General features: G+C 43.3%; 1 protein-coding gene across 1 annotated transcript in view; it reads right to left on the bottom strand.

Moving 5' to 3' along the window:
* Nucleotides 1–18,666, bottom strand: part of LOC136842582 (lathosterol oxidase-like) — a 30,393-nt gene extending 11,727 nt beyond the window's left edge. The window contains exon 1 of the mRNA XM_067110121.1: nt 16,925–18,666. Within this exon, the coding sequence (XP_066966222.1) occupies nt 16,925–17,120 (196 nt within the window). The 5' untranslated portion in view covers nt 17,121–18,666. The remainder of the gene's footprint in view (nt 1–16,924) is intronic.
* Nucleotides 18,667–27,500: the final 8,834 nt, after the last annotated feature.

The following is a 27,500-nucleotide window of genomic DNA, read 5'->3' as shown; positions in this document are numbered from 1 at the left end:
TTCAAACAACAGTCCCTGTGCCAGGTCAAACCCTGACAAAAGGCCCTTGCCGATCCTGTGGTGCTGCCAGCCACTATAGTGTTGGACATCTGGCCTGCCCAAATCATGTCCCAGCCACCAAGTTCGTCAACTAATTAGCACCTCATTCTCCACAGCAGGGCTGCAGATGATACTTCACTCCAAGACGCTGGATACCCAGTTCATCTCGGTGGCACCCCTTAGCACTCTAGCCTGTGGATGGCCCTTCCGGTCATATGTAGACAAACGCGAGGGCAGATGTTAGCCCATTTCCATGGCCCAAGTGCCAGCCAGTGCCACGGTTGACGAGTAATCTCGGTGGGAAATGAAATGGATAGAGGGCCACACCACCACCGTTCCCACAGTCAAGCTCCAGGTCACGACCTCACCACCTTGGTGTGGTGGGTGGAATTCGGGCTGGAATGGATTTCCTGTTGGGTTGGGACCTCTTCTGTGGAAGCCCTTCCCCAACGCCACTTTGCAGCCATGGTACCTCCTTCACAGAGGCCCTGACTGTAGGATCACCATATCAAGGCCCAGCCACTTTGACTAGCGTGCCACCTCAAGAAGAAGAACCCCCATCCGCCCACTGAAGTGGTCAGCGGAAGGGGCACGCACAAAACAATTCCACGAAAGGACGGCCAGCAATGAGGTCCTCCCCCTCCCCGAAGGGACATTCCAGAAACGCAGTACCGCTGTAGAACGTGCAAGGTGACAGGTCACTCCACTAATTTGGAGGGCTGCCCAAATAAGCAACGCCTAACGGACGCTCCTGATCAAGACTCTCCAAGAGGCTCTGACCTCCAGCTGGGACGGGAATCTCTGCCTCAGCCCAACTCAATCCATCCACGAGGTATTGTGCCTTTGGACCCCTCGACAGGCATACCCAACCCTCAATCGCTGCCAGTGCCACTTGCGAGCTCTGAGCAGTGCCATGCTCCTTCTGTCTCGGACATTGAGCCACCACTCGAAGAGTACCTTGTGCCAGATCCAGATCATGAGGCGGATCCTCCTCTAGGAGACCCAGGATCCATCACAGCACTAATCCTAGCAGCCTGTGACACTTCCTCCTCACCAAATCCATCCCCAGAGGATGAACCCCTGGTGGATCAACCCGCTACACCTTCTCTGGGAGACCAGGAACTGGCCTCCGAGAGACTGCTCTTGCTCCGGTTGTCGCAGCAGCCAGAGTAGGGAGCCCTCCTGTAGCCTCTGAGGTTACCACTGACTTCGTGCCCACTAGCCCTTCTGGCCTTTCCCCAGAGTCGGTGCCCTCATCACCTCCTAGGACTGACATAGATAGGCCTTGGAGGAACCCGAAGAAGAAGAAGAAAGGGCGGAAGAGAGCCAAGTAGTTGCCAGAGCCATGAGCTCAGCCTGACACTCGTACCCTCTTGGCACATAGTGCCTTTCCATCTCAGAGTGATCCTGGCTCCTGCCCAGAGGAGGCAGCCAGCGTGATCTCTGTCTTGCTAACAGCCTGGACCAGATTTAGTACATCGTAACAGTAACCTTGTCACTTACCCTGTCAACAAGCAGCAGTAACCATGTAAGTATATTGTAATTATGAAGCCAGTCATCCTAACTATTGTGGACAGAGCCACTGAGCTCATGACATGCATGGCATAATACCTCAGTTGAGGCAAGCATTTATCATATGAGGTAAACCTGTAAAGTCACCAATTGGGCGCCAGGATAGTGTTTAGCGGCAAAAAATTAATTAAGTCTCCGCTGAGCTTGTTTTCTTTGGTGACTTCCCGTTTTCTTCAAGCTAAATTAGTCACGCCTAAAACGTGCCAGGTCACGCATTTTTATCATTTTTACTTTATGGTATTTATACGAATGTCACACATTGTGTATCACATGTTTCTTCATTCACAGGCATCAAGACTGTATCTATATTGTGTCTCTGTATGTTTCTTTTATTGTAACTACAGTATCGTTCACTGTATATTATTGTTTATTGTTTCGACCTCAGGTCACAGTCAATTCCATTGTCTCACGGCCCGGCGTCAGTCGGCCGCAATATAAGCCGCCTGGATCTGTAATAAACCAGCAGTAATATTTTACCTGCTCGTTTCTTTGACACCTTTACAGTGGTGACCCCGAGTATCCCGGAGCCATTAGCGGACTCACACGGCGACTCAGTCTTGGCTCCAGGGTTTCTCCAAAAACGCTCTTAGCGGCCTAAACACGGCGCTGTAACCAGCGTTTGAGCGTGCTGACTCAAATGCGCACCCCATCAGCGTCACTAGCGGAACCACACGGCGCATATATATATATATATATGATATATATATAGTATCCTACTCCAGTAAGGGGGTCAAAGTGGAGCGAGCATGGACGCGGATATCCTCCTCCTTCATGCAGTTAAACGCGACCCCATGACTCCGAGGTTTACCTACCTCCCATCAGCATTTAGCCGCCCCGACCGAAGGCCCTCCCCGCAACTCCACACCAGCGCCCCGAACACACGACGGCCGGGCAACACAATCGCGGGCCGCCTCACCCTAAAGCTGCCCCCTGTTTACGCAGGGCAACCCATCGAGATGGCTGCGATTGGGTGGAGAGATTCTAGAATCGCGGACCTCACGGACGAAATCCTACAGGCCGACACAGTGCTCAACGCCCCTTCCGGAGGTTGTTACAACAAATTCATCTCGCGGTACCTGAAACACTCACCCTCACATACAGCACTACAAAAAGTTCCTCTCGAAGCTTGCTCCTGCCCATCGCCTAAAATGGTTAAAAAGAAAATATCGACCTTGCCAATAACCCACGCCACGACCTCGATCCAAGAGACGCTTGGGGCATGGTCGATCTCCTGTCAACACCAGTCTCGGGTGACACTGAACAAGCGGCAGGAGATAAGCCAGACAGGAAATTTTCCTTCGCCAACTCCTCCCGGAATCACGCAACCAGATCGCTCACCCTACACCATGCCTGTCGAGGACCTCGCAGAGGCGGCACAACACCTCACAGACTCCGTCAAGGCGTCACAGCGGCTAAAACCGGCCACCCAGCCGGTCAGCTTTCCAGCCTGAAGAGGACGTGAGAGCAGCCCGTCAACGCCATCGCCAACAAACGTTACACAACCACAGTAGATGGTGGTCCCCGGCTTCTGTCGCTATCACAAGTGGTTCGGAAAGGACGCCTGAAACTGCCTGCCGCCCTGCTCGTTCAACCGTTCAAAAAAGGGGTGGCGGCGGCCAGCAGGACAGGCCGCCATGGCAGCCGAAGAACCCAGGGCCTCAAAAACAGTAGGAAACGTCCGCGACACCGTCTCCGGCAGGATGATGCTGGTCGACACAGGAGCCTTCAAGTCGGTCTTCCCAGCATCCAGAGAGGACCGCAACCAGACACCAGACCCGGCCGCCTTCCTGACGGCCGCCAACGGAACCCCATCCTCTCCTACGGCACCAGGCTCCTGTCGATCTCCATCCTTGGCCAGAATTACTCCTGGGACTTCATCGTCGCGGACAGGGAACCCCACTCCTGGGGGCCGATTTTCTACGACCGGCCTAAAGTCGACGTTAGCGCGCCTCCTCGATCCCGACTCCTGCCGATTTCTCCCGTTAACGGCGGGACCCAGACCCACCATCAGCGCCGTCGCCCCCACCAGCAGACACCTTCTGTCGGAGTTCCCCGAGGTGTTTAAGCCCGAGCTTCGGTAAGTCCCCGGGCCCCAGCCAAGCACGGCATATACCACCTCCATAGTGACTAAAGGGCCCCCCATGCCAAGTTGTCCAGGCTTCCCCCTCAGCGCCTGCAGGAGGCGAAAAAGCATTCATTTGGGAGATGGAACGGATGGGCATCTGCAGGAAAGCCTCCAGTCCATGGGCCTCCCCCTCCACATGGTGCAGAAACCGGACGGCTCCTGGAGACCCTAAGGCGACTACAGACGGCTCAACATTGCAACGGAGCCCGACCACTACCCTCTGCCCAATATGCAAGACCTGACGGCCTCCTTTCACGGGGCCAAAATATTCACTAAATTGGACCTTCTTAAATCTTATTTTCAGGTACCTGTTGCGCCAGAGGACATACCAAAGACAGCCATCATCACGCCCTTCGGGTCCTATGTGTTTGCCTTCTCCACCTTCGGGCTGAGAACGCTTCAGGGCCACCTTCCAGCGGCTCATGGACAGCATCCTGGGGACCTAAAATTCCCAGTCTGGGGAAAAATCGACGACATTCTCATATTTTCCAGGTCTCACAGCGAACACCAGAGGCACATCAAAGCAGTCCTCCAGCGCCTCCAAGAAAACGGCCCACTCGTCCGTTTTGACAAGTGTACATTCGGCGCCCAGAAAGCAGAGTTCCTGGGTCACGAGGTTCTCCGACAGGCGTCCGCCCTCTTACATCGAAGGTGGCAGCCGTAGCAAAGTTCCCGACACCCACCTCCATCAAGGCCGTCCAGGAGTTCCTTGGGATGGTCAACTTCTACAGGCGCTTCATCCCCGGGATCGCGCACACCACGGCCCCTGACGGAAGTCCTAAGAGGTCAACCAAGTCCCTGTCTTGGGGACCCAGCCAGCAGCAGGCCTTTTCCCGGACGAAGGCCGCCCTCACCAAGGCAACCGCCCTTGGCACACCAGGATCCCAAGGCTCCCTCCAGCTGACGACAGACGCCAGTAAGCGTTGCCTGCGGTGCTGTTCTGGAGCAAATTATCAACGGCCCCCAGCCCCCATCGCTCTTCTTCAGCAAGAAGTTCAATCCCGCAGAGTCCCGATACAGCACCTTCGACAGGGAACTCTGCGATCCTGATGTACTGCCAGTTCGGCACTTCAAGTTCCTCCTGGAGGACGCCCTTCACAATCTTCACAGACCACCAGCCACTGGTTCACGCTTTCACGAAGCAAGGGGACGCATGGTCTTCCAGACAGCAGCGCCACCTCTCAGCCATACTTTACCTGTTCCGTCAGGTACCTGGCAAGAAAAATCCCGTGCAGACGCCCTCTCCAGAGTCGAGTTGAGCGCAGTGCAGCTTGGTGTAGACTACCAGGACCTTGCCAGAGAACAGGCCGCCGACCCAGAAACCCCAGCATACCGCACCGCCATCACATCCCTCAAGTGGCGGGACGTGACCCTCGCCCGGAGGCCCCAGCCTGCTCTGTGACATCAGCACAGGCCAGCCCACCGCCTTTGGTTCCAGCCTCAGTCAAGCCGCCAGGTATTTGACATCATCCACGGCCTCTCACCCCCTCCGGTGGGACCACGGCCAAACTGCTTTCAAAAAGTTCGTCTGGCACGGGTGCAAAGGACGCCACAGCCTGGGCAAAACAGTGCCTGCAGTGCCAGACCAGTAAAGTGGGTCGTCACACGCCCAGTCGGGGTAGGCGAGTTCCCACAACCAGGGCGCCGGCCACATCCACATCGACGTCGTCGGGCCCTTCCCCATCAGGCGGATCCAGATACCTCCTCACGGTGGTAGACCGTTCAACGAGGTGGCCCGGCCACGCCCATGCAACAAGCCACCGCCAGCGCGTGCGCCGAGGCCCTCTCTCCAGCTGGGTTAGCCGGGCGCCCGGACCACATCACAACCGACAGGGGCCGCCCTTCCTCTCCGAGCTGTGGTCTGCCCTGGCTCAACTGCTGGGAACCACGCACCACACCACCACAGCATACAACCCAGCGGCCAACGGCCTGGTCGAACGGTTCCACAGGTCCTAAAATCATCCTCATGGCCCGCTGCACCGCCGAGGACTGGAAACATCAGCTGCCGTGGGTCCTCTCGGGTTGAGGACCGCCCCAGAGCCGCACGGCACCCCATCCGCAGCTGAACAAACCTGGGGAACCCCTCGTGGTGCCGGGAGAGCTCGTGACGGATGATCGCCACTCCCCATCTCTGCAGAGGCTCCCACGTGGGCGGCAAGTTCGCCCTCGCAGGCGCTCATACATCCAGACAGAGCAACCACCTTCGTGCCGCCTCAGCTGTCATCCGCCACCGTCTTCGTCAGAGTCGACGCCGTCCGTCCACCACTAACTAATCCTACAGGGGACCCTTCCGCGTGCTGGAACGGAACAGCAAGGCGTTCGGCTGGCACTTCCAGGCAGGAACGACTGGGTTTCCATAGACCGGCTAAAGCCCGCCTTCCTGTCGGAGAGCCCGGCAGCGTCGCGGCACCCCTTCCGCCCAAACGCACTCCAGCACGCCCTCACCACCGCAGGCGCGCTAGCCCCAGGAAGGGACCGCCCAAACAGCAGCCTCACAGGCAGGAGGCCCCTCAGTTATCCTCAAGGAGCCGCGGCACCCTTCAGCGTCCCACCAGGTACTTGGGGATTAATCAGACGCGTCCCTCGTCTTGGGGGAGTATTTGTAAAGTCACCAATTCGGCGCCAGGATAGTGTTTCAGCGCCATTAATTAAGTCTCCCTGAGCTTGTTTTCTTTGGTGACTTCCCGTTTTCTTCAAGCTAAATTAGTCACGCCTAAAACGTGCCAGGTCACGCATTTTTATCATTTTTACTTTATGGTATTTATGCTAATGTCACACATTGTGTATCACATGTTTCTTCATTCACAGGCATCAAGACTGTATCTATATTGTGTCTCTGTATGTTTCAGTATTGTAACCACTCGTTCACTGTATATTATTGTTTATTGTTTCGACCTCAGGTCACAGTCAATTCCATTGTCTCTGCCCGGCGAGCCACTGAGCTCAATACAGCCGCCTGGATCTGTAATAAACCAGCAGTAACCTTTACCTGCTCGTTTCTTTGACACCTTTACAAACCTCATGTACAGAATGCAGGTTATATTTTGTTTACTGTGATTGCAAATTCTAGTGTAAGACATTGTATACTTGTAAAATTGTAACTTAGCTAGTTCATTGTCCTTTACGTTGGTGCTACAGCAGTGTTCTAATAGGCTATGTCATAGGAGATACATTGAATGTATCATTTGGCTAGAACTGAATATCATGATCATCAGAGGTAGCATGTAAATAACCATAAGCACCTATAAGTAGTGTTAGGGGTCTGTAGAAGTAAGTTATTAAAGCTCATATCCCTTTCTAGAGTCAGGTAGATCCTTAGCTAGTTGGATTGCACTGGACAAATCTGTTCAGGGGAAAAGAGTAAAGTAATCAAGGCGAACAGCTTGCTTAGTACAGACCTTCATGCCCGAAAGGGAGTGAAGGCCTTTTTAAGGGGGGAAGCTATTACAAATATTATACTGTTCGTCCTCTCTTCTTAATCTAGCAGAAATAATACCCTCCCCCCCAAAAAAAAAACATAAAAAGCACCAAAAAAGCTTCTACTGTGTACAGCAGTTGCGGGAGAGAAGCCCGAGTGCTGGTTGTTGTGTTTCAAAATCACCAACCGTCTTAGAGAATTATAAGTTTAGTTTAGGGACCAATCCAACAGGGTAGGTTTTACTAGGGCCACCTTTTGTTAGGATATACCTTAAGCTCACTTTTCCATGAACTTATTTCGCAGGCTGCCTGCAGGCTACGAAGTGGGAAGTGTCTTACAAGCAAACACCTACACTCTCGACCCAGGGCAGAGAGTCCAGCATTAACCAGTTATGAGAGCACAAGCACGTCTCTCTCTCTCTCTCTCTCAGCTTCCCCCTTTAACCTTTAACCTTTATGGAACTGCTGGGAAATTGCTTCAACAGACCCCCAGGCATCGGACGCAAGTGATCAAACCATTTAACCACTAAGGTAAGTCTGGAGATGACAATTACTCCCAGTTCCTCCCTTTAGATCTCCCCCTTATTTTCCTTTTCAAGTTTCTCTCTTATCAGTCACTGACTAAGGAAATCCTAGTAAAACCATATCCCATTTATGAAGTCGATTATATGAAGTACAATAAGTGTTGCCTAGTGAGATTCCATAAAGTGTCCTCCACGGTGTTAACATAATATTCTTGATTTAAGATACACCCCTTGTAGTCACTTAATGATAAGTGAGAGTTCTGGAATTCAAGTGTTATCTGGATACATCTCTCTAAGAATCGGGCACGCCTTGGAACCTGGTCATACTCGAGAACTGCTTATAAGAACGTCACAAGTGTTTCCTAAGCTGTTGTGTCATCCCTCTAACATACAGTGAAATATTGTGTCCGAAGTGGGAAGAAGTTGGAGCTGCTATTAGTTCCCGTAAGATTTTCTTATTTTCATTCATTTTTTTGTTGAACTAGATAGTTGTTTAATGTGGTTTATTTAATTCATTTGTTCAGAATAAATAAAAATATTCAGTAACCTAGTTTCAACTGGCGACTGAATCTAATTAAGTTAATTATCTGTCTTTTTGGGTAACTTTTAGCCTTAATTGACTTAAAAATAGCCAAAAAGAAGAGATATTAGTGTCTAATCCATAGTTTTTGAGGTTACTGAGATGACTAGTGACACTCCCAATGCCCTTTAAGTCCAAGTTCAGCCCCAATAGGAAGTGGGGGAGGGTGAAAACGGGTGAAAAATAGAATGTAAAAAATGACAGATATTAGCATCTAATCCATAGTTTTCGAGATTGCTGCGATGAATAGTGACACTCTCGATGCAATTTAAGTCCAAGTTCAGCCCCAATAGAATGGGAGGTGAGAAGGGATGAAATATAGAATATAAAAAATGCTGGGCAATGTAATTGAAGCAACTATCTTAAAAGGAAATGGAGAAAGTGAGGGGAGAGGAAGTTAGAGAGAGAGTAGAGGGGTTGTTAGGGAAGAGAGAGAGAGGGAGAGTCTATCGGTTGTCATTCAGAGTTTTCCCAGACAGCACCAGGTTGGTCAGCTAGTATAATATATATATATATATATATATATATATATATATATATATATATATATATATATATATATATATATATATATTAATATTTCCTTGGCTGCCTCTGTGTGCGTGTACAGAGGCTTCTGGGAATTATGGAGGCTTGATTCCATAGACAGATTCTGGATTTCTTTCCTGAAGGGAAGCGGATCCGACAGGAATCCATCTAGGAGCTAAATATGGCTTCACAGGATCCTAAAGTCTTTAAGAATTTAAGAAGATGTCATAATTCAATGGGCATTTCTCCAGAAATGCTTCAGGAGCTGAAGCCTGCTTCAAATGATCCTGGTGTTGTGAAGGTGTCTTCAAGAATCTATTCTATTGTATTAATCTTCGATCTATTCCTCATAAAACTCTGTTAGTAATTTGCAAGAACGGAGGTCTAATTGGAATAATATTTATAAACAAAGCAGATAAAAGAATATTATGTAAATCTGTGAGTAATTAGAGCCTCAATGGCTTCTGCAGGTTCAAATCCGCAGCCGACCGGTCAGAGAGGCGGGCACTTTGCTATCCATGTAGACACCCCGGGATTATATATGTAATCAACGGATAGGTTTGCTGAAAGCAAATGGGTGTTACAGACTAATACACACACAAACAAAGCCACTCCAACATCTTCTAAAAACATAACAGACACCTCACACGTCTCGAACTGTCGACCTAACCGCTCAATTCTCCTTGCTGCTGGGAGAAAAGGGCTGGGGATTTGGTACGATGCACGTACACAGCACTACCGGGGTCTAAGCGATGTCAGGCAGGGCAGCCGATAGAGGCTACGGCCTACCCCAACGCCAAATCAGAGTCCTTCAAAAGAAGGCATCGTGCTTACCCCATATAAAAAATGGGAAAAAGCACGTTAAACGAAGAAGAACAAGATGTAAATCTGTGAGTAATTGCTTAGAAATATACTTTTTATTACATATATAACAAACAAATATTACTGATGCTTTAAACGAAAAAAAACCCTCTTAAGATTTCCCAAATGGGGACTGCCTCTCTGCTTGGGGTTCCAAGACAGGACAGGTTCCTGATGTCCCCCACCAATCTGGGAGTCCACATATAACACTAAAACTCTGAAACATGAGTTTAGGCAAATATTTTGGGAAATGAAAGAAAAGGTCATTCTGAGCAGAAAATGTTCTATAAACATATGCATTTTAAGGCTTCGTTTGTCAGCAAGGTGAATTTTAAAATAACTGTTATCATTAAATGGGCAAGTGAGCTGGCGTACGATGTCAGAGTGAGTAGTCTGGGATATGGGGGGGAGGGGATGGAGCTGATCAGTTCACTTGTTACTCTAAACAGTCTCGCTTTTCTGCCAAGGTAAGTGAGCATGTCTGGGTTACCAGTGTCAAATCCCGGATTCATTTTGAGAGCAAGAAACTGGCGACAATGCCTTACTGTTCCAGTAATGTGGAATATGCAGATAAGGTGTTTATTTATGGGCTTTGCACCAGTTCCATTTCTAGATTACATGGTTGTGAACTTCACGGTTATACAGAAAAGAAAATCGGCGATTAGGCCGATGTGAATAAAATACCTCCAAATCAAATGTATTCTTTACATACTGAACAAAGGGGAAAAAATGCACGCATCATTGAAACTTCCCTCTCTGTCAGTGGTATTCATTGGACTCCTATAAAGAAAAGATAAGCAAGCATAATGGAATCTCCCCTCCATCAAAGATAGCCCTATTCATTAAACACTGATCAAAGATATAAAATGTATTATCAAAAATCTCTCCTTCTCCATCAAAAGTATTCATTACACACCAGTCAAAGGAAAAAACCGACCTGTGAAAATGCTTTTGTCCCTGCCGGATTAAAAAGAATGGGAACATTATGGAAAATTCATTTTCTTTATTCTTTCCTGTCAAAGGTAGCCTATTCATACAGTAATCGAAAGAGGTAAAAATCTGACATTGTTCTGAGTGCAGTATCCTCCCTACTTATATTCCCATGTTATCATGATTAATGTCATTATCACTCATTCAGCATAGGCATAGGCGTAGTCCTGACTCCTGATTCATCAATTCCATGATGAGGCGGCGGGAAGCAAATTCCTGAGATGTATACTAGTATGGCACCAGCCCCTGTTAGGTTAGGTTAGGTTACGTTAGATTAGTACCTTTAAGTAATTTGGGTGTGGGAAATATAAGGACATTATTTTCAAGAAAATTCTATGGTTAGTTTTTAAGAAATGGCATCCCATTTTTTTTCAGGGAAAGGTCCCGGTACTCGGTTACATCTTGGGAAAATGCCGGCAGGACCGTTTGTACTAGAATTCAACGATCGCCAATAAATATTGATACATAAAGCTAATCATTGAAATTGGACATCGCCCGCATCATGTATCCCCTAACCAGAGTACTGAAGGGGAAGCCGAAAGCTCTGACATGGGCAGCTCTGCAGCAGCAGGCGTTTGAACAGATGAAGGCAGCCCTCGCCAGAGCCACCACCTTAACACATCATGACCCCATCACCCCCCTGAGACTTACCACCAATGCCAGCAACATCACTTGTGGAGCTGTGCTGGAGCAGGTAGTAGGTGGTTCCCTCCGCCCTCTGGCCTTCTTCAGCCGCAAGGTAAAGCCACCGGAAACCCGCTACAGTGCATTCAACAGGGAGCTGCCAGCAACCTACCAAGCTGTGCGGCACTTCAAGTACCTCTTGGAAGGCAGCCCTTTCACCATCCTGACAGACCACAAACTGTTGGTGCATGCATTCATGAGGGCGGGAGACGCATGGTTGTTGAGACAGCAGCAGCACCTGGCTGCTATCTCCGAGTTCGGCTGCACCATTAGCTACGTCCCCAGCAAGAAGAACCCAGTGGCCAACGCCCTATCAAGAGTCGAGATAAATTCAGTCCACCTGGGCATAGACTACGAGGACCTGGCGAAGGAACAAGCCGCGGACCCAGAAACAGTAGCCTACCACATGGCACTCACCACGCTGAGGTGGGAAGACATGCCAATAGGTGGGTCCAATTCAACACTTCTCTGAGACACCAGCACTGGTCGCCCGCACCCCCTGATACCCGCGTCAAGGAGAAAGCAGACGTTCGACATCATCCACGGGCTGTCCCATCCATCAGGATGAACAGTGACAGAAAAGTTTGTGTGGCACAGGATCAGGAAGGATGTTTGGGAGTGGGCGAAGAACTGCATACCATGCCAGACGAGTCAAATTACCCGGCACACGGAATCAGGCATTGGAGATTTCCCCCAAAACAACGTCGGTGTTTCACACACATCCATGTAGACGTTGCAGGGCCTCTGCCACAATCAGGGGGCGCCAGATACCTCCTGAAGGTCATAGACCATTCCACAAGATGGCCGGAAGCAACCCCGATGACAGCAGAAGCATCAACGAGCGCCTGCGCAGAAGCCCTCCTGTCAAGTTGGATAAGACGTTTCAGTGTGCCCGACAGCATAACTACAGACAGAGGCCCGGCATTCTTATTGGAGCTCTGGGTCTCTCTGGCACGCCTGATAGGGACAACTCTCCGCAGTACGACGGCATATAACCCTGCGGCCAACGGCATGGTGGAAAGGACCCACTGTTCATTGAAGGCAGCTCTGATGGCACGTTGCACCGATGACAATTGGAAGGTGCAGGTCCCCTGGGTCCTGCTGGGGCTCTGCACCGTACCAAGGGCAAATGGCAATGAATCTCCCGCAGAGAAAGTCTATGGCGAAACACTGGCTGTGCCAAGAGAGTTCTTCCCCATGGAGCCAGACGTTGCAGATACACCCCTTCCAAGGCTGAGGGAAATAGCAAAGAGGTTCGTGACCTGCCGAAAGACTTTCGCAGACAGGACCCACATCTACAGCCCAGGAGGCCTGGATTCCTGCACGCACATCTTCATCAGGATCGACGCCCACCTCCCACCCTTGACCAGACCATACAGAGGCCCATTCCATGTCGTCAATAGGCCATCCAAGGCCTACTTCGTCAACATCCATGGGTGGGAAGACTGGGTTTCTGTCGACAGGATAAAGCCAGCCTTCCTGATGGACAGCGGAACTCGGGAGGAAACCAGCAGGCGTCCCAGAATTCCTCCACAAAACAAGGACTTGGATGAACCCATCGGCATCCCGAAACGTGGTCGAGGACGTCCCAAGGACCGCACTAAGGAAGTCATCTGCTCGGCAAAACCACCGGGCGACTCAGCAGTCGAAGCCACCCCACGTCTGTGGGGTATCAAGAACGGGGCCGGCTCCTGCTCCCAAAGAGGTTCCGTGATTGATTTTCAAAAAATCTTCCAATCATTATTTCATAATAATTGTCTTGGGGGGGAGTATTTGCAAAGACGTCAGACGTTTCTTCATTTCACATCAATCATGTTCATGCATCACACTTATTAACATGTCAAGAACCTCATGTAAATATTCATGTGTAGAGTTTCCTGGCCTTTCCACTGATATATATTTTGTCATTGTATGTATATTATGTCTCTTAAAATTGCCATTTGTTTGACTGTCAACAAACACAAATTGCTCAGAGTGCAGGTCATGGCAATCAGAGGTCGGGCACTGCATTTCCGTCCGCACTCGGCTATGAATACCAGAGTCCAGGTAAATAAATCAGTTAATACCCAGTTCGACCTTTTTTGTCCTCACAATTACATGAAATCTATTCACAGGTGATTTACTAGTTGAAGTGACTGTAATTTTACATTTTTCAATAACCTATAAGAAAAAATCATAATTAAAAAGTTAGCAATCCAGCTGCCTACTCCGACATCCCGGACGCGCTAGCTTGCTTGACCGTTCAATGATAACGGTTATTTTAAAATTCACACCACCGACAAAAAACATTTTCTGCTCAACGGTTATTTTAAAATTCACATCGACAAAAAACATTTTCTGTTCAAAATGACTTTTTCTTTCATTTCCTAAATCATTTACATAAACTCGTGTTACACTCTGTATATATATATATCTTGTTCCGCACCATAAAGGGGTAAAGTAAACGTACCAGAGTGAAAGACTGAATGAGTATAAATTCAAGAAATGCCCCCGGGGAGGTTATGGAAGGCTCTGATTGAATGAGTACCACAGAACAGATAACCGGATGATTAGTATGACAGGAATACTTTTAGTTTACACAAGGAAAAGGAATGGAATACAAAATTAAACCCAAAGGCCAAGTGCTGGGACCTATGAGGCCATTCAGAGCTGAAAGGGATATTCAGAGTAGATAGGTTTTAAAGGTGTAATAGGAGAAAAACCTTGCAGTTGCACTATGAAACAATTGTTAGGAGAGGATGGAAAGTAAAACGGAAGATAATATTCACGGAGGTACAGTAAAAGGGGTTGTAGCTTGGGCCGAATGGACGTAACGAAGAACCTTATGTAATGCCTGCAGTGCATCGCGTGAGGTGCACTGACTGCACTACTTCTCCCTATGGGGATAAGGAAGAGGAACTATGTGGGTAGTTTTAGAGAAAGGGGAAAAACTCTTTTGTATTGTGAGGTTCAAGAGAAATGTCAAAAGAGAGACTGATTCTTTATTATTCTCGAAAGGTGTCAATAAACCAAAAAGCGGAAGGAAAGGTAGCGGGCGACCTGAGGGCCCCCCGCTGAGTCCATACAGAATTTGTGTTTTCTGACAAGCATAAAAATACGTACAATATTCGTTACAGGGTATTTAAAAGGCAAATATATTGGACATATCGGCGGAAAGGCCGTACAATGATGCATAAGATGAGGTACATTAAGAATCTGAAATAATGACAGGTAATATACATGACGTGATTAATGTACATATGAAGGGAGAAACACAAGAAAGGAGAGGCGATTTGACGCCCTCACAGTATATGGAATACTTCAACAGCTTTCTGGTCTGTCTTCACAGCTCATGACGTTTCTCTTGCTCTGTCTCATTCTTTTGTTTGTGAAAAAAGAAAAATAAGCTGGATAACTCATCCATTTCTGGTTTAGATCTTGAATTATGGCAATTTTATTGTTTTGCTTTTAGGGCGACGGAAATTATTTATCACAAACAACGGACTCATGTTTTCCACTACAGATAATTCAGTCTCAAGGCTTCCTGTGGTAACGTTCCCGACATCTGCATTTGAGATAAATGTGTTCTTTACAAGATTTGTCTAAGTAATCAAAAACAAGTTTTCGTTTTTTTTTTTTTTTTTTTGTCTTGTGATTTTAAGTATGAAACTTTTCTATTCTGTGGCTCTTAGGCATTTGAAAAATCAGCTTAACTGAAAACATTTAATTCTGTTCTAGAACACAGATTATTACATAATAACCGTGTGACAACATAGATTTTTGTTCTCTCATTCCTTTGTTAATCTAAGCTGAAAAACTGCTACTGCTTATAGTGTATAAAGATATCTTAGTCTATATAAAATGTATTTCTGTTTCACATTATGTTAAAAAAAAACATATTAAAAACCTGAAACGGAAGTATTCACCACTTGGCGATATGCACGTCACTGGGCTGATTCAGGTGCTACAGTCTTAAACTATAACTGTTAAACTAGATTTTTCAACTTTTATCGTCGAGAATGGATTCATTTGAAATATCGATAGTCCACAAGGAAACTAGCTGACAAAAGTTTTGCCTTAAAAGACAATTATGAGTTAAACATAGATATTAGATCATAATACAGAAAAAAATAAAAGACAAAAGGAGTTCACGAATGGCAAGACATTCACAAGACCTGCATCGCATAATGAATGTGTAAGAAAGGTCCGAGGGCTCTTTCTCATCACAGTTACAAATCTTCACAGTTACAAATGATGGGGTCTGGTAACATGCGAGGTAACGGAATATTGTGGGGGGAAGGGCCAATGGGAATCTGTCCCAAAGACTATGCCTGAAAAGACAGAAAGAAGAAAGAATGAAAGAAAGGGAAGCGACATTTACGTCAGGGTAACCAGGGCGATGTACCATGGTCTCCCGACATACGCACTTCCTAAATAAACAACACACGGTCTACTTCTATTCTATCACGTTCTGAAAGGCTCTTCGACTTAAAAGCCGAAGCGCTATAAGGTTACACCTGAGTCTGACGCATTTGGTGTTTATCCGTACTGTGGTTCTTAGAAAAGCTGTTTACTTCGGGGTTACGCAATGTTTTTTGTTGTGCATTCTTTCATTTCTCATGTGAATTTTTTTTTTTTTCGGTTTCTTGAACAGCGAAATCAGGTTTAACTGTTGTTATTTTTTTAGTATTATTGTTCTAAGGTCTGTACCATTACGAAGTAAAACTGGACGTAATTGCAACACTTTTTCTTATTATTTACTTATACGAAGACTGTTATACTAGGCTCCTCTGTTTGAGACTAAGTTCAGCGCCAGGCCATATGAATAAAATAGATACAGGAAAATAAGAGACGACTCTGCCAGAAATTACTAAAAAGAGACGACAAAACGACGACGGTAGTAATATACGGTATTGAGGCGAAAATCTTTTGTAATTACTGCCTTTGAACGTCCTTCTTATGGTCACCTTAGGCATGAGATTGTTAGTGGAGAAAACTGGCAAAGATTCAGAGGTCTTTACGAAAGTTATCACGCTATTTTACTTAATTCATCTTATCTGGAAGAATGAAAATTTTTTTTAATCATTCAGTTAATTGTGATACCCCCCAAAACGTAATCAATCTATTTTCTTTAAAGTAACCTGTCTTTGACCGTCATTTTTAGGAAAGGGTCCGACTCAGAGTCCGGATTATTCGAAATAATTCTGTTATACACTGAAATAAAAGCAGACAAAGGTATAACTTTTCCTGCCAACGCCACAGATCTTTAGAACCTACAGAATAAATTACAAAGAAAAAATCGAGAAATATTGCATCCTTACATGGTTATGGAATATAGTAAAAGATGTCATATCTGGATAATGACAACCACCTTGATTTTGCAAATAAGACATCATGCAATTTTACCGGAAAGGAAAAGAAGAATCTAGGCAGGACCTAGAAGCTCTGATGTCATGTATTTGGTACTTGCAAAAATTAAGAATGTTTTTGTTGCACGAATAAAAAAAAATTACATTTAATCCGAACATGAAAGATTCGCAACTATTTTAAACGCAGCTGTTTTTTTTTCGGCTTTAACAACCTGTGTAGGCTAACATCCCAACTGCATTTTTTATTAGAACTAACCTCTTACAGAAGAACCGAGGATGAAGACTGCTACACTAGCGATGAATGTACCGAGAAAATTCGGCAACCTGTTCCAATACTTCTGCAAACTATCGCTGTATTTACTAGCCCAAGTTACTGCCATGGGGTCCGTAAATTCTGTCTTTTTCAGTTGTGGTGATTCCATTGTTTCCGTTACTGAATCTGTTGACGTCATTTTCGATGTTCGTTTCTAAATTTGACCCCAAACAAATCCTACATCCGGATAACAAATATTGGACCCCAGCCTTCTGACACTACAGATCGCGGGAAATGGAAGGAAGACTTGTCGAGGAGTTCTCTTATATTTGGCCTTCCCTAGTTTACCTGAAGCTTATCGTGATAAATAATAGCCTTTACTATCAGTACATTTTCTTTTTAATTCGTTCACCCGCCTGTCACATATTTATCGACCTGAAGATCTGAAGATATAGATAAACATCAGATATCGTTCGGCAGACGAACCTTGAACCTGGAAAAAATTGTTATAAGAGTGCAATTAATGCCGCTTAATGTACTTCAGTAAGAATTATTTTAGCTGAGACGATTTCGATTAGTGCCTACCACGGAGCTCATTTTTATATAATTATTATTAGAGAAGACCGTATCAGTAACTGCAATAACAGTAGTAAGAGTTTTGCTACATAGGCTACATGGTGCTTTATCAACAGAACTCTTGACAGTTTCATAGGAAAGAGAGGGACTCGAACAAAAATGAGAGATCAGTAGGGACAGTTAATGGATAGAAGCATGAATAATCAATATATGAGTAAAAATTCTTTCTCGTCAATTCCAAACAAAAAGAAGAAACAAGGAGAGTTGGAAGCGGCATTCTGAGATCTATTCTTTTCATGTATACTTTATTAGTAGATGCAGTTATTGTGGTATTATGATTATTAATGCTACAATGTACTACACTTTATCATGAAAACTGGGTCTATGTGGAGTCTGTAACAAACATTGGCGTAAAGAACGAAGCTTCGATATTTCGCGTTTCGTCAGGGTAGAACTTTACTTCTAGTCAACAAATTTCTGATACCTTAATGAGAGAGTGAATATTAGAAGTCAGTCAGATCCGTTCATTTTCATATTAAAAATTATGGTGAAATATTTATTTCTAAAAATAAATCTTATTTTAGCCTTCGCAATATTTCCCCAGTTGTCATAGTATAAATAATGTCATTTTAGCACTCTGTTTCTTTTAAAGGTAAAATGTAAAGTTCCCCTATTAACGTTTCCTGATTAAGATGTGCTATTTTCTTAATGATTCATATTATTGAGCAATATGTTATCTTGGTAAGATGTTAGTTTAACTAATTAATATAATCATGACGCTTTCTTAGAAATTTTATATATATTTGTTCACGAAATTTCCAAAAGTTATTACGCTGTTCTCAAAGTTTTGAGATCGTGTAATATTGTAGCCCTCTGTAGTGTAGACAGAGCCTATAAATACGAGCCGCAGCGCTTCCAGGTTTCTCATTGGCGTATAACAGACGCCATGTTTGTTTACATTTAGTGCAAGGAGTGCAGCGCTCCGAACGGACGTTGGGCATAACTATTAACTTGATGGGCAGTATGGCATGTGGGACCATGGATCCATACCTGTCGAGCACTGTAGACAGTAAATTTAAATTGATACACATATTTTCGATGTTATGATGTTTTGAAAAGACAGACATACATTACAGTACTTTAGTATGGAACAGACAATATTTGAATGCATGGCAGGGCCAGTAAGGCAGCCTCACCATCTCTCATACTGCATTTTCCTGGACTAAAGAGTATTCACAGCCAAAATACTGTTGCTCTTTCAATACACACTCTGCAATATTAATGAAAATATGCATGTGTGCAATGACACTTATTTAAACAGCTACAAAGACAGTTCATACAACATCATGCAATGGCAGTCAACCTCCTCAGCTGACAGCTTACACCTGTCAAAATTATGGCTACAGAAATGGGTTAAACCTTCAACTCTTAAATGCAATTTATTTTATATTATTATTTTCTGAGATAAATTCAGCATTCTTGGATTTTTTAACTATTATTAAAAAACTTCAATATTTCATTAAAATATATACAACAATAATCCAATTATGTACAGTTGTTATTCTTTTGCCATTTTTTTTACAATCGCAATCATGTACAATTATATAAAAAATAGTACAATAATTAGCCCAGCAGATATAAATATTTCAACAATATAGCTCTACTGCAAGGCGGATGCACTATGGCATTATATACTATAACACAGACATCGATGACAAGATGTAGCCTACATAATGTAGGACATACTATGTCATATTAGATAGGCCTATTGAAATATACACCTGAAAGCCACCTGGAAATTGTGAAATAGAACGGTCAGATCTCAATCTGTAGAGTACTGACTGGGTCAATAAATTTATTATTTATGTATACATCCTATGTTGACTGAAATTATGATCATACATAAATAAACCCACGTAACAGTGGTAATTGAGAAAAAAATACATTATGTAGGCCTACAATATAAACAACCACAAGTGCATGGGCACTATGAAGGCTGAAATATCTTTGGTTTCCTGTTCTTTTTGTTGCTTTGAGTAAGCATTTTTCTGGTCTCGAATTTGAAATAGTAGTAGAGCCTGCAGCGAAGACAGAGTCGGATGATGGATTTCAGGAGACTTTCGTCTTGAAGAGATGGACAGAACACAACCTGCTTAGAAGGTACCTGTTTCTCAACTTTGCCCAGCAGTTGAGACAGGATGCTGCTGCTGACAAGCAGACTAGGGATCTGCTTTTCAAACACCGTTTCCACACAAGTGAGGAACTCTGATAAACAATCAGAAGGCATGCACAGGGAACCAAAAGCTGAATCAAACATATTACAATGGTCGTACACTTTGCAGTGGCAATGTAGCTGTGATTCTTGTACAACGTCACGATCGCGCTCCCAGCAGTTTCCACATACCAAGCTCGGTGCAGCTGTCAAACGTCACTGACTGCCCGCGTCCGTCGGGAGCGCTGCATACCCATAAACAAATCCTGGCTGACACCTTGTGCGGCAGCTCGTACTTATAAGCTCTGGTGCAATATATACTAGTAATAGTAGCCTATATATGAAAACTGATCATGTTCACAAATGTCACACACACACACACACACACACACACACACACACACACACACACACACATATATATATATATATATATATATATATATATATATATATATATATATATATATATATATATATATACAGTATATATGTATATATACATTTATATAATTTATACATATGAGTCTCAAGTGGCCAGTCAACCTGTAGAGACACCTCATGTAATCACTTCAAGCGTACTTTAGTAAAAAAGACACAAGGATTTCAGTGTTTTTGCTTTGTGAGTGTTGGGAAGAATTCAATGATCACTAAAGGGCCACTGTCTTTGCCTTCTGCAATATATTGTTGCACAAGTAGTGAAGTAACCATTATATTATGTGTGTAAAAATAGTTTAAATCAAACACTTTATATAAAGGCACTGGCCACGGGTACTTTAGAACTTAATTACACACACACACATACACACACACACACACACACACACACACACACACACACACATATATATATATATATATATATATATATATATATATATATATATATATATATCTAATCCACGTCAGAAGGTTTAGTGATATTCTCATGGACGCGTTGGTTCAAATTAACCAAAAAGAATGTTGAAAAACAAATATACTACCCGTATACAATGCCCAGTCAAAATTCCACAATTAGCATTTGGGAGGGTGCTGTTTCACACACATGCATCTGACGTCAGCTCTCCTCTAACGCAGGCCTATGCCCCTCCTTGATCGTCATGACACTGTAACTAATACTTTCTTCTTTCCAGACTTTCTAAACTGATCTTCTCATATTTCTTCTCATTTGGGTCATCTGATCACAGTCTTATTGCTTTTCCCTATATTTTTGCCTCTCCTCAACATTTGATTCCACACATGGCCAGCTAAAGTATTTGAAGAATTCCTGGCAAGCTGAAATACCTGATTTGATTATCCACTGGAAGATTGTAGCTGTGATACGTTGGAGAGTAAACCTTCTTCATAATAATCCAAGACTTTATTGGTATAAGTCAAATATACAGTAGAGCCATGAACGTAAGCTAATGCTCCAAACTCCAAAGGAATACTGCCCTTTAGGTTTAACAGTAAGGTTTAACTTTATGTAAGATAATTATCATAACAGCTATTTACATAAATAAATAGTTAGGTAGTAAAGGATGCTAAACAATTATATCTTAAACTGCTTAACGAGCAACAACTCGTTACATCTCCCCTTCTTCCAAAAGAAGTTTGCATGTACAGTAAATTAGTTTAATAATCAATAAAATAAATATATATAAATACAAATGCTGAAAACAGTCATTAATATACAAATAAACTTTAATGTACATGTACTATCAATAATCATCTATGCCATAACGTTTAGGTTTACTCTTGAAGCGTGTTGAACGTCTATTTTGGATTTCAGGCTCGGATGTCTTAAGAACATCGTCCTCCAAATAGGCTTCTTTAACGACAAGTGGCTCACAGGCATCTTCGCTTCTCAGCTCAGGTTTACTCTTTTCTTTCTGTTGTGGACTGCAGCTCCGTATCAAACTCTGCCGTCCAATTGCTCGTCAGTATCAACCTCAGTGTTCTCCAAGTCATCCGAACATCTCTCTCCTGTAGCCAATAACTGCCGTCGATTTCTTCTATACTCTCTATTTCCCACCTTGACTTTGTAAGATCTAGGAACGACTTCTCCCATGCAAAGCGCAGGAGTCCATATCTTACTACCTGGTAGTCTGAGGCGTACCACCTCTCCTGCGGGTATAGGCTTCAATGCACGTGTCCCTCTGTTATAGTAATGGGCCTGCTTGTCCTTTTTTTCCAAGATAACTAAAGAATCTTGCTGTGTAGGATATCTAGGCTTTAGTAATGATGACATGCAGGGCATGATAGTTTTACAACGTCTACCCATAAGTCTTTGGGCTGGGCTAGTCAACATGCCTTCTGTTGCCGTGTTATTCCAATTAAGTAAAGCCAAAAACTCTGATTCTCCAGTCAGTTTACACTTTGTGAACATTTTCTTTACTATTTTCACGGCATTCTCAGCCTTTCCATTTGATTGTGCATACCTTGGACTAGAAGTAATGTGTTCAAAAGACCATGTCTTTGCAAAAGAACGGAATTCTGGTGTGATAAACTGTGGCCCATTATCTGTTACTAACTGGTCCGGTATTCCATGACGAGAAAATATAATTTGTAGTTTTCTAACGATGGCAGCAGATGTCGTATTATTTACTCTTGATACTTCAAGAAAACTGCTAAAATAATCAGCTACTATAAGGAGTATCCGATTATCAATATAACATAGATCAGCTCCTACTTTTGACCATGGACGAAGGGCAAACTCATGACTTTTCATCGGTTCTTTAGGAGGAAGGTCTCTAACTGACAAACAAGCATCACACTGTTGAACCAATGCTTTCAGATCCGAGGACATTCCTGGCCAGAACAGCGCTCCTCTCATCCTTCTTAGACAACCCTCCACTCCAATGTGTCCTTGATGTGCAATGTCCAACATCTGTTTCCTGAGACTCTTAGGAACAATTAAACGATTTCCTTTGAACACTAAACCATCTTCAGTATGCAGTTCATCTCTATAATTATAAAAAGCTCTAGCACGCTCAGGAGCTTTATTTCTAGCATCTGGCCATCCTTCTCTGATCATTTTTGCAACTGCTTGAAGATTACTGTCACTTCCACTGTGAGCTTTTATCTCTTGCAATCTGTCATCTGTGATCATCAAGGTATCTCCGATCAGTGTTGTAGCCTCATTTTTTACAGTTTCAAGGTAATTTACAAATACAGAATTTTCAGAGCAATTAGGCAAGAACGCACGGCTTAATGTGCCAGCAAAGTACATGTGTTTTCCTTTGACATACTTAACCTCCAAAGCATAATACTGCAGATGTAGCAACATCCTCTGAAGCCTAGCTGGGGCTGCTGCTAACGGTTTCTTGAAATTAACTCCAGTGGTTGGTGGTCAAAATGCACCGTGACCTTGTCCCGTCCATATACATAATGGTGAAACCTTTCACATGCAAAAACAATAGCTAGACATTCCTTTTCAATTTGTGCATAACGCTGCTCTGCCTCTGACAAACTTCTGGATGCAAAAGCCACGGGCTAACCATTCTGCAAAAGGGCTGCTCCAACTCCATACTGGGATGCATCACACTGAATAGTAACCTCTGAAATTAAACTATAATAACGTAGAACAGGTGTTTTACTGGCTGCCTCTTTAACAGCTTTGAAAGCTTTTTCTTGAACATCCTGCCACACAAATTCAGAGTTCTTGTGCAGAAGATCCCTCAGAGGAGCGGTCAGTTCAGCTAATTTAGGCAGAAATTTAGCTAGGTATTGCACCATTCCAAGAAATCTTCGTACCCCTGCAACATCTTTAGGTGCTGGCATCTCCACTAAAGCGTTCACTTTCTCAGGTCCTGGTTTTAATCCTTTGTCTGTTGCTACATGACCCATAAATGAAACTCCAAAGGAATACTGCCCTTTAGGTTTAACAGTAAGGTTTAACTTTATGTAAGATAATTATCATAACAGCTATTTACATAAATAAATAGTTAGGTAGTAAAGGATGCTAAACAATTATATCTTAAACTGCTTAACGAGCAACAACTCGTTACAGTAGCCTTTTTAATTGACGCCCTGGCACCATGGAAGTCAACTTTGTTGATATTTGAGATCGGTTTTTGAGAAGCATATTCCATCTTCTTTTAAAAAATTTTCACCATTTAAACCCTTTGGAAATCTGATGGTCTGATCTCATCCCCTGCTGAAAACTTTTGGTCTTTTACGAAAAGATAATCAGAAGTATCTGTAAGTCCAAAGCTCTTCAATTTTCCCATCTGATGGATCTATAGTCTGCTCTTTACTTACTGAAAAGGGCATTCTCCTTGGCTTTTTCAATGAATCATCATCCAGGTTTATTTTTGAAGGTCCATATATCGAGCCTTATGTGGTCCATCTAGAAGGCTCTAATAGTCGCTAGTTTCAGTGTATAGTTTCAGAGTATAGGTTCAGTGTACAGGTCATTTGTGACTTTGAATAAATACGTCTTCAGTTTAATACAATCAGGCATCGTACAGGATAGTCCGGGTGCCGTGTATTCGGATCATGTTTTCCAACTCTATTTGCACCAAGACTCCACTAAAAAATTAATGTTATATTTCTGCTCTATATTAATTATTTTTATGTCCTGTGTTCCAGTATCTCAATAGTTTTTCTCTTACTGACTGAATCTTGAAAAGGCGGTATTTATATACAGATGTTCTCCATGGTTAGTTGTATTTCTAAATTATTATTATTATTATTATTACATTAAAGTGGTTTAACCAGACCATTGAGCTTACTTTCAGTTCTCATAGGGCTGGCTGCCTTTTCTTTGTACCTCTGGCATGTGTCCTGGTATGCGAGAATCTTTGGGCATATGTCCTGCTTATTTATCAATTTTTGTAATGAAGCATTGCTTTGCTTGATATCTGTCAAAGATGTTGTAACGCCTACTGGGTACAAGTAGCTTATCGTCACCCTGACATAATGTTCTCGATAGATTTCACAAATAGCTTATTTTCTTTTTAAATTTTACTATTTGCATAGTGTGTTCCTCTGATTTTGATAATAACTTCCAGTTTTTCATTCGTCCTACGTACTGAATAACCGAATGGTTCCAATGCCAGGTCCTGAGACCAAACTTTCATATATCAATCATTCGTCCTACTGAATTTTTCAGTGACCCTCTCCGTCGCGTTACTTTTAGTTACCACTCTCAGATGTGACCGCAATCACGTCAGGTTTATCTACGGCCATTGGCGTGCCCCCTTCTTCACAAGCCTCACGTAAAGCTGTTATCTATGAGTTCTTTTATTATATGTTTTTGTCCTCACAATACTTTTTCAGCCTTTTCACTGTGATATCACCACCGCTGGTTCCAAACTATACGTATAACCAGAGTTCCATAATCTTACATATTATAAAAACAGCGCAGGTCACTGTTCTCATAAGTACTTGTTAATGCTACACCGATTTACCGTCTTAACTACACCCAGTGACTACTACTACTGCATTCTCTGAATTAATTTTCCTCTGGATTTTTTTTTTCTACTTCCTTCTAAATGCCATCATTCTCCCTTTTTAATTTTCAATTACAGACCAAAAAGTCGGTAAATCTTTCTATAGCTTTCCCGACTCCCAGAGCTCGAATTCTACACGTTTGTCATCCTATTGCTTTAACTTGCGCTTACTTGAAAGCCTGGCGTCCAACTCTTTTCTTTGCAGTCAGCAGGAGAGTTCTTTAGGCAACCTCTAATGGGGACCTTCTTTCCTATCTCTCACTTGTTTGGTCATCTTTAGCACAGGGATGGGTTGACCAAATTTCATGACTTATGGTTTTGCCTATTAACTCCATAGAATAACTTCTAGCGTTTTGTTAACCAATTTATATATATTGTTGTTGACAGCATTACATCTGCCCACTTTCCAATATCTTGTGGGTAGTGTTCTGTGTTATGTTCTAATTTAATTTTTTTGAGCATCGACAAACCTCAGTCTAAATCATATCTAGGGATATAACATTTCATAGTTCTTCTTCCTTCCCCTGCAAGCACTCGTCTGACGATTGCTGCTAGTCTCATATTGCTCTTTCTTCATCTAGCAACTCTTATCTTGCGAACATTTCCGAATGGGGTCCTCGTAATTTAATCAACTTTGATTTTTTCAAGTCCCATCTCTGCCAGTCTCTCTGTTTTACCTCTCATCTCATTCTTGATTTTTCTTTTTTTTTTTTCAACTGACATTTTGTAAAACCTCACTTCTTAGGACATACTAGGTATCAAAGTTGCTGCAGACCTGTCGTGGGAGAGATTGCATAGCTTTGATTGATAAATCTGTTACTAAATATTAAAGGCATTGTGAAGATGAGGGTTCTTTTTTCATCCACACAAACACACACACACACACACACACATATATATATCTTCGTTTTTAACGTGCATTTTTTTCCCATTATTATATAGGGTAAGCACGATGCCTTCTTTTGAAGGACTTGGATTTGGCGGTGGGGTAGGCCGTAGCCTCGATCGGCTGCCCTGCCTGACATCGCTTAGACCCTGGTAGCGAATGTGTACATGTTACCAAATCCCCAGCTCCCTTTCTCCCAGCAACGAGGAGAACTGGGCGAGTAGGTTGACAGTTCGAGACGTGTGAGGTGTCTGAGGTGTCTGTTATGTTTTATTACCAAGGTGTTGGGTCCTTTGTTTATGTGTGTCTATAGTCTGTAACACCCAGATTTAAGGAATTAAAAAAAGAGAAAGAGAAGGAGTTTGGAGGTACAGGTTGATTAACGACAAAATAATGGTAAGCCTAGAGTCTAATAGAGTGGTAGACTATAGGAAACGGGTTTATAAACTTGAATACGGATCACTCTTGTTAAGAAAAGTGAATATAACCTAGAATTTTTGACCGGTCGGCTCCCGGGGAAATTTGACCCCCAGGGGCGCCATGAGAACCACTGTTTTAAGTCTGGAGTGGCTTTGTTTATGTTGCTGTATTAGTCTTCTACCATTTACTTTCAGCAAACCGAGTTGATTACATACGTAATCCCACACACGGATACAACACATCCATGACCGGTCGGCTGCGGGGATTGAATCGCCATAGACTATATATAGTCTGATATATACCAATATATATATATATATATACACATATATATATATATATATATATATATATATATATATATATATATATATATATTTATATATGTATATATATATATATATATATATATATATATATATATATATATATATATATATATATATATATATATATATGTGTGTGTGTGTGTGTGTGTGTGTGTGTGTGTGTGTGTAGAGAGAGAGAGAGAGAGAGAGAGAGGGAGAAATATAATTTTAATTTGAGATTGATAATTCTCGGATTGTCAAACAGGAAGAAAATACATAACATGGACACACCCAACAAACAACTGGAAACTGCCATATCATGTTAATCTCTTTACCAAACTCGCTGCACATTTCTGTCTTGACCAAAAAGCTGTTTACGAAATCCTTATCAAAGACACCGAGTGATATAATGCTGAAGATTAACGTCACACAGTAGTTGCTAAGCACGCTGCTTCTATTTCACAGTGATATTATTATGACTGGTGATTGTATCCACGTTATGTAAAGTGCAGCAATGAAAGATTTTCGTCAAAGTTACCGAGAGTTACTTTATTATTCGTAACACATTTTCCCAATTCGTAGATGACCCATTTATATTACTGTTCTTACTAGAATGGCCATGGCTATTAATTGCAACTATAGAATGTTAGAGTTATAAGGCATCTATCTCACTTCTCGAACCTACGCGGAAAGAAAGCACTTCTGTTTCATTTTAAGCCCTGTGATTGGTAAACCGAAGTAG

The sequence above is a fragment of the Macrobrachium rosenbergii genome, chromosome 10, assembly GCF_040412425.1.
Source record: "Macrobrachium rosenbergii isolate ZJJX-2024 chromosome 10, ASM4041242v1, whole genome shotgun sequence".
In the NCBI taxonomy this organism is placed as follows: domain Eukaryota; kingdom Metazoa; phylum Arthropoda; class Malacostraca; order Decapoda; family Palaemonidae; genus Macrobrachium; species Macrobrachium rosenbergii.
This window is presented reverse-complemented; position numbering and strand designations above follow the sequence as displayed.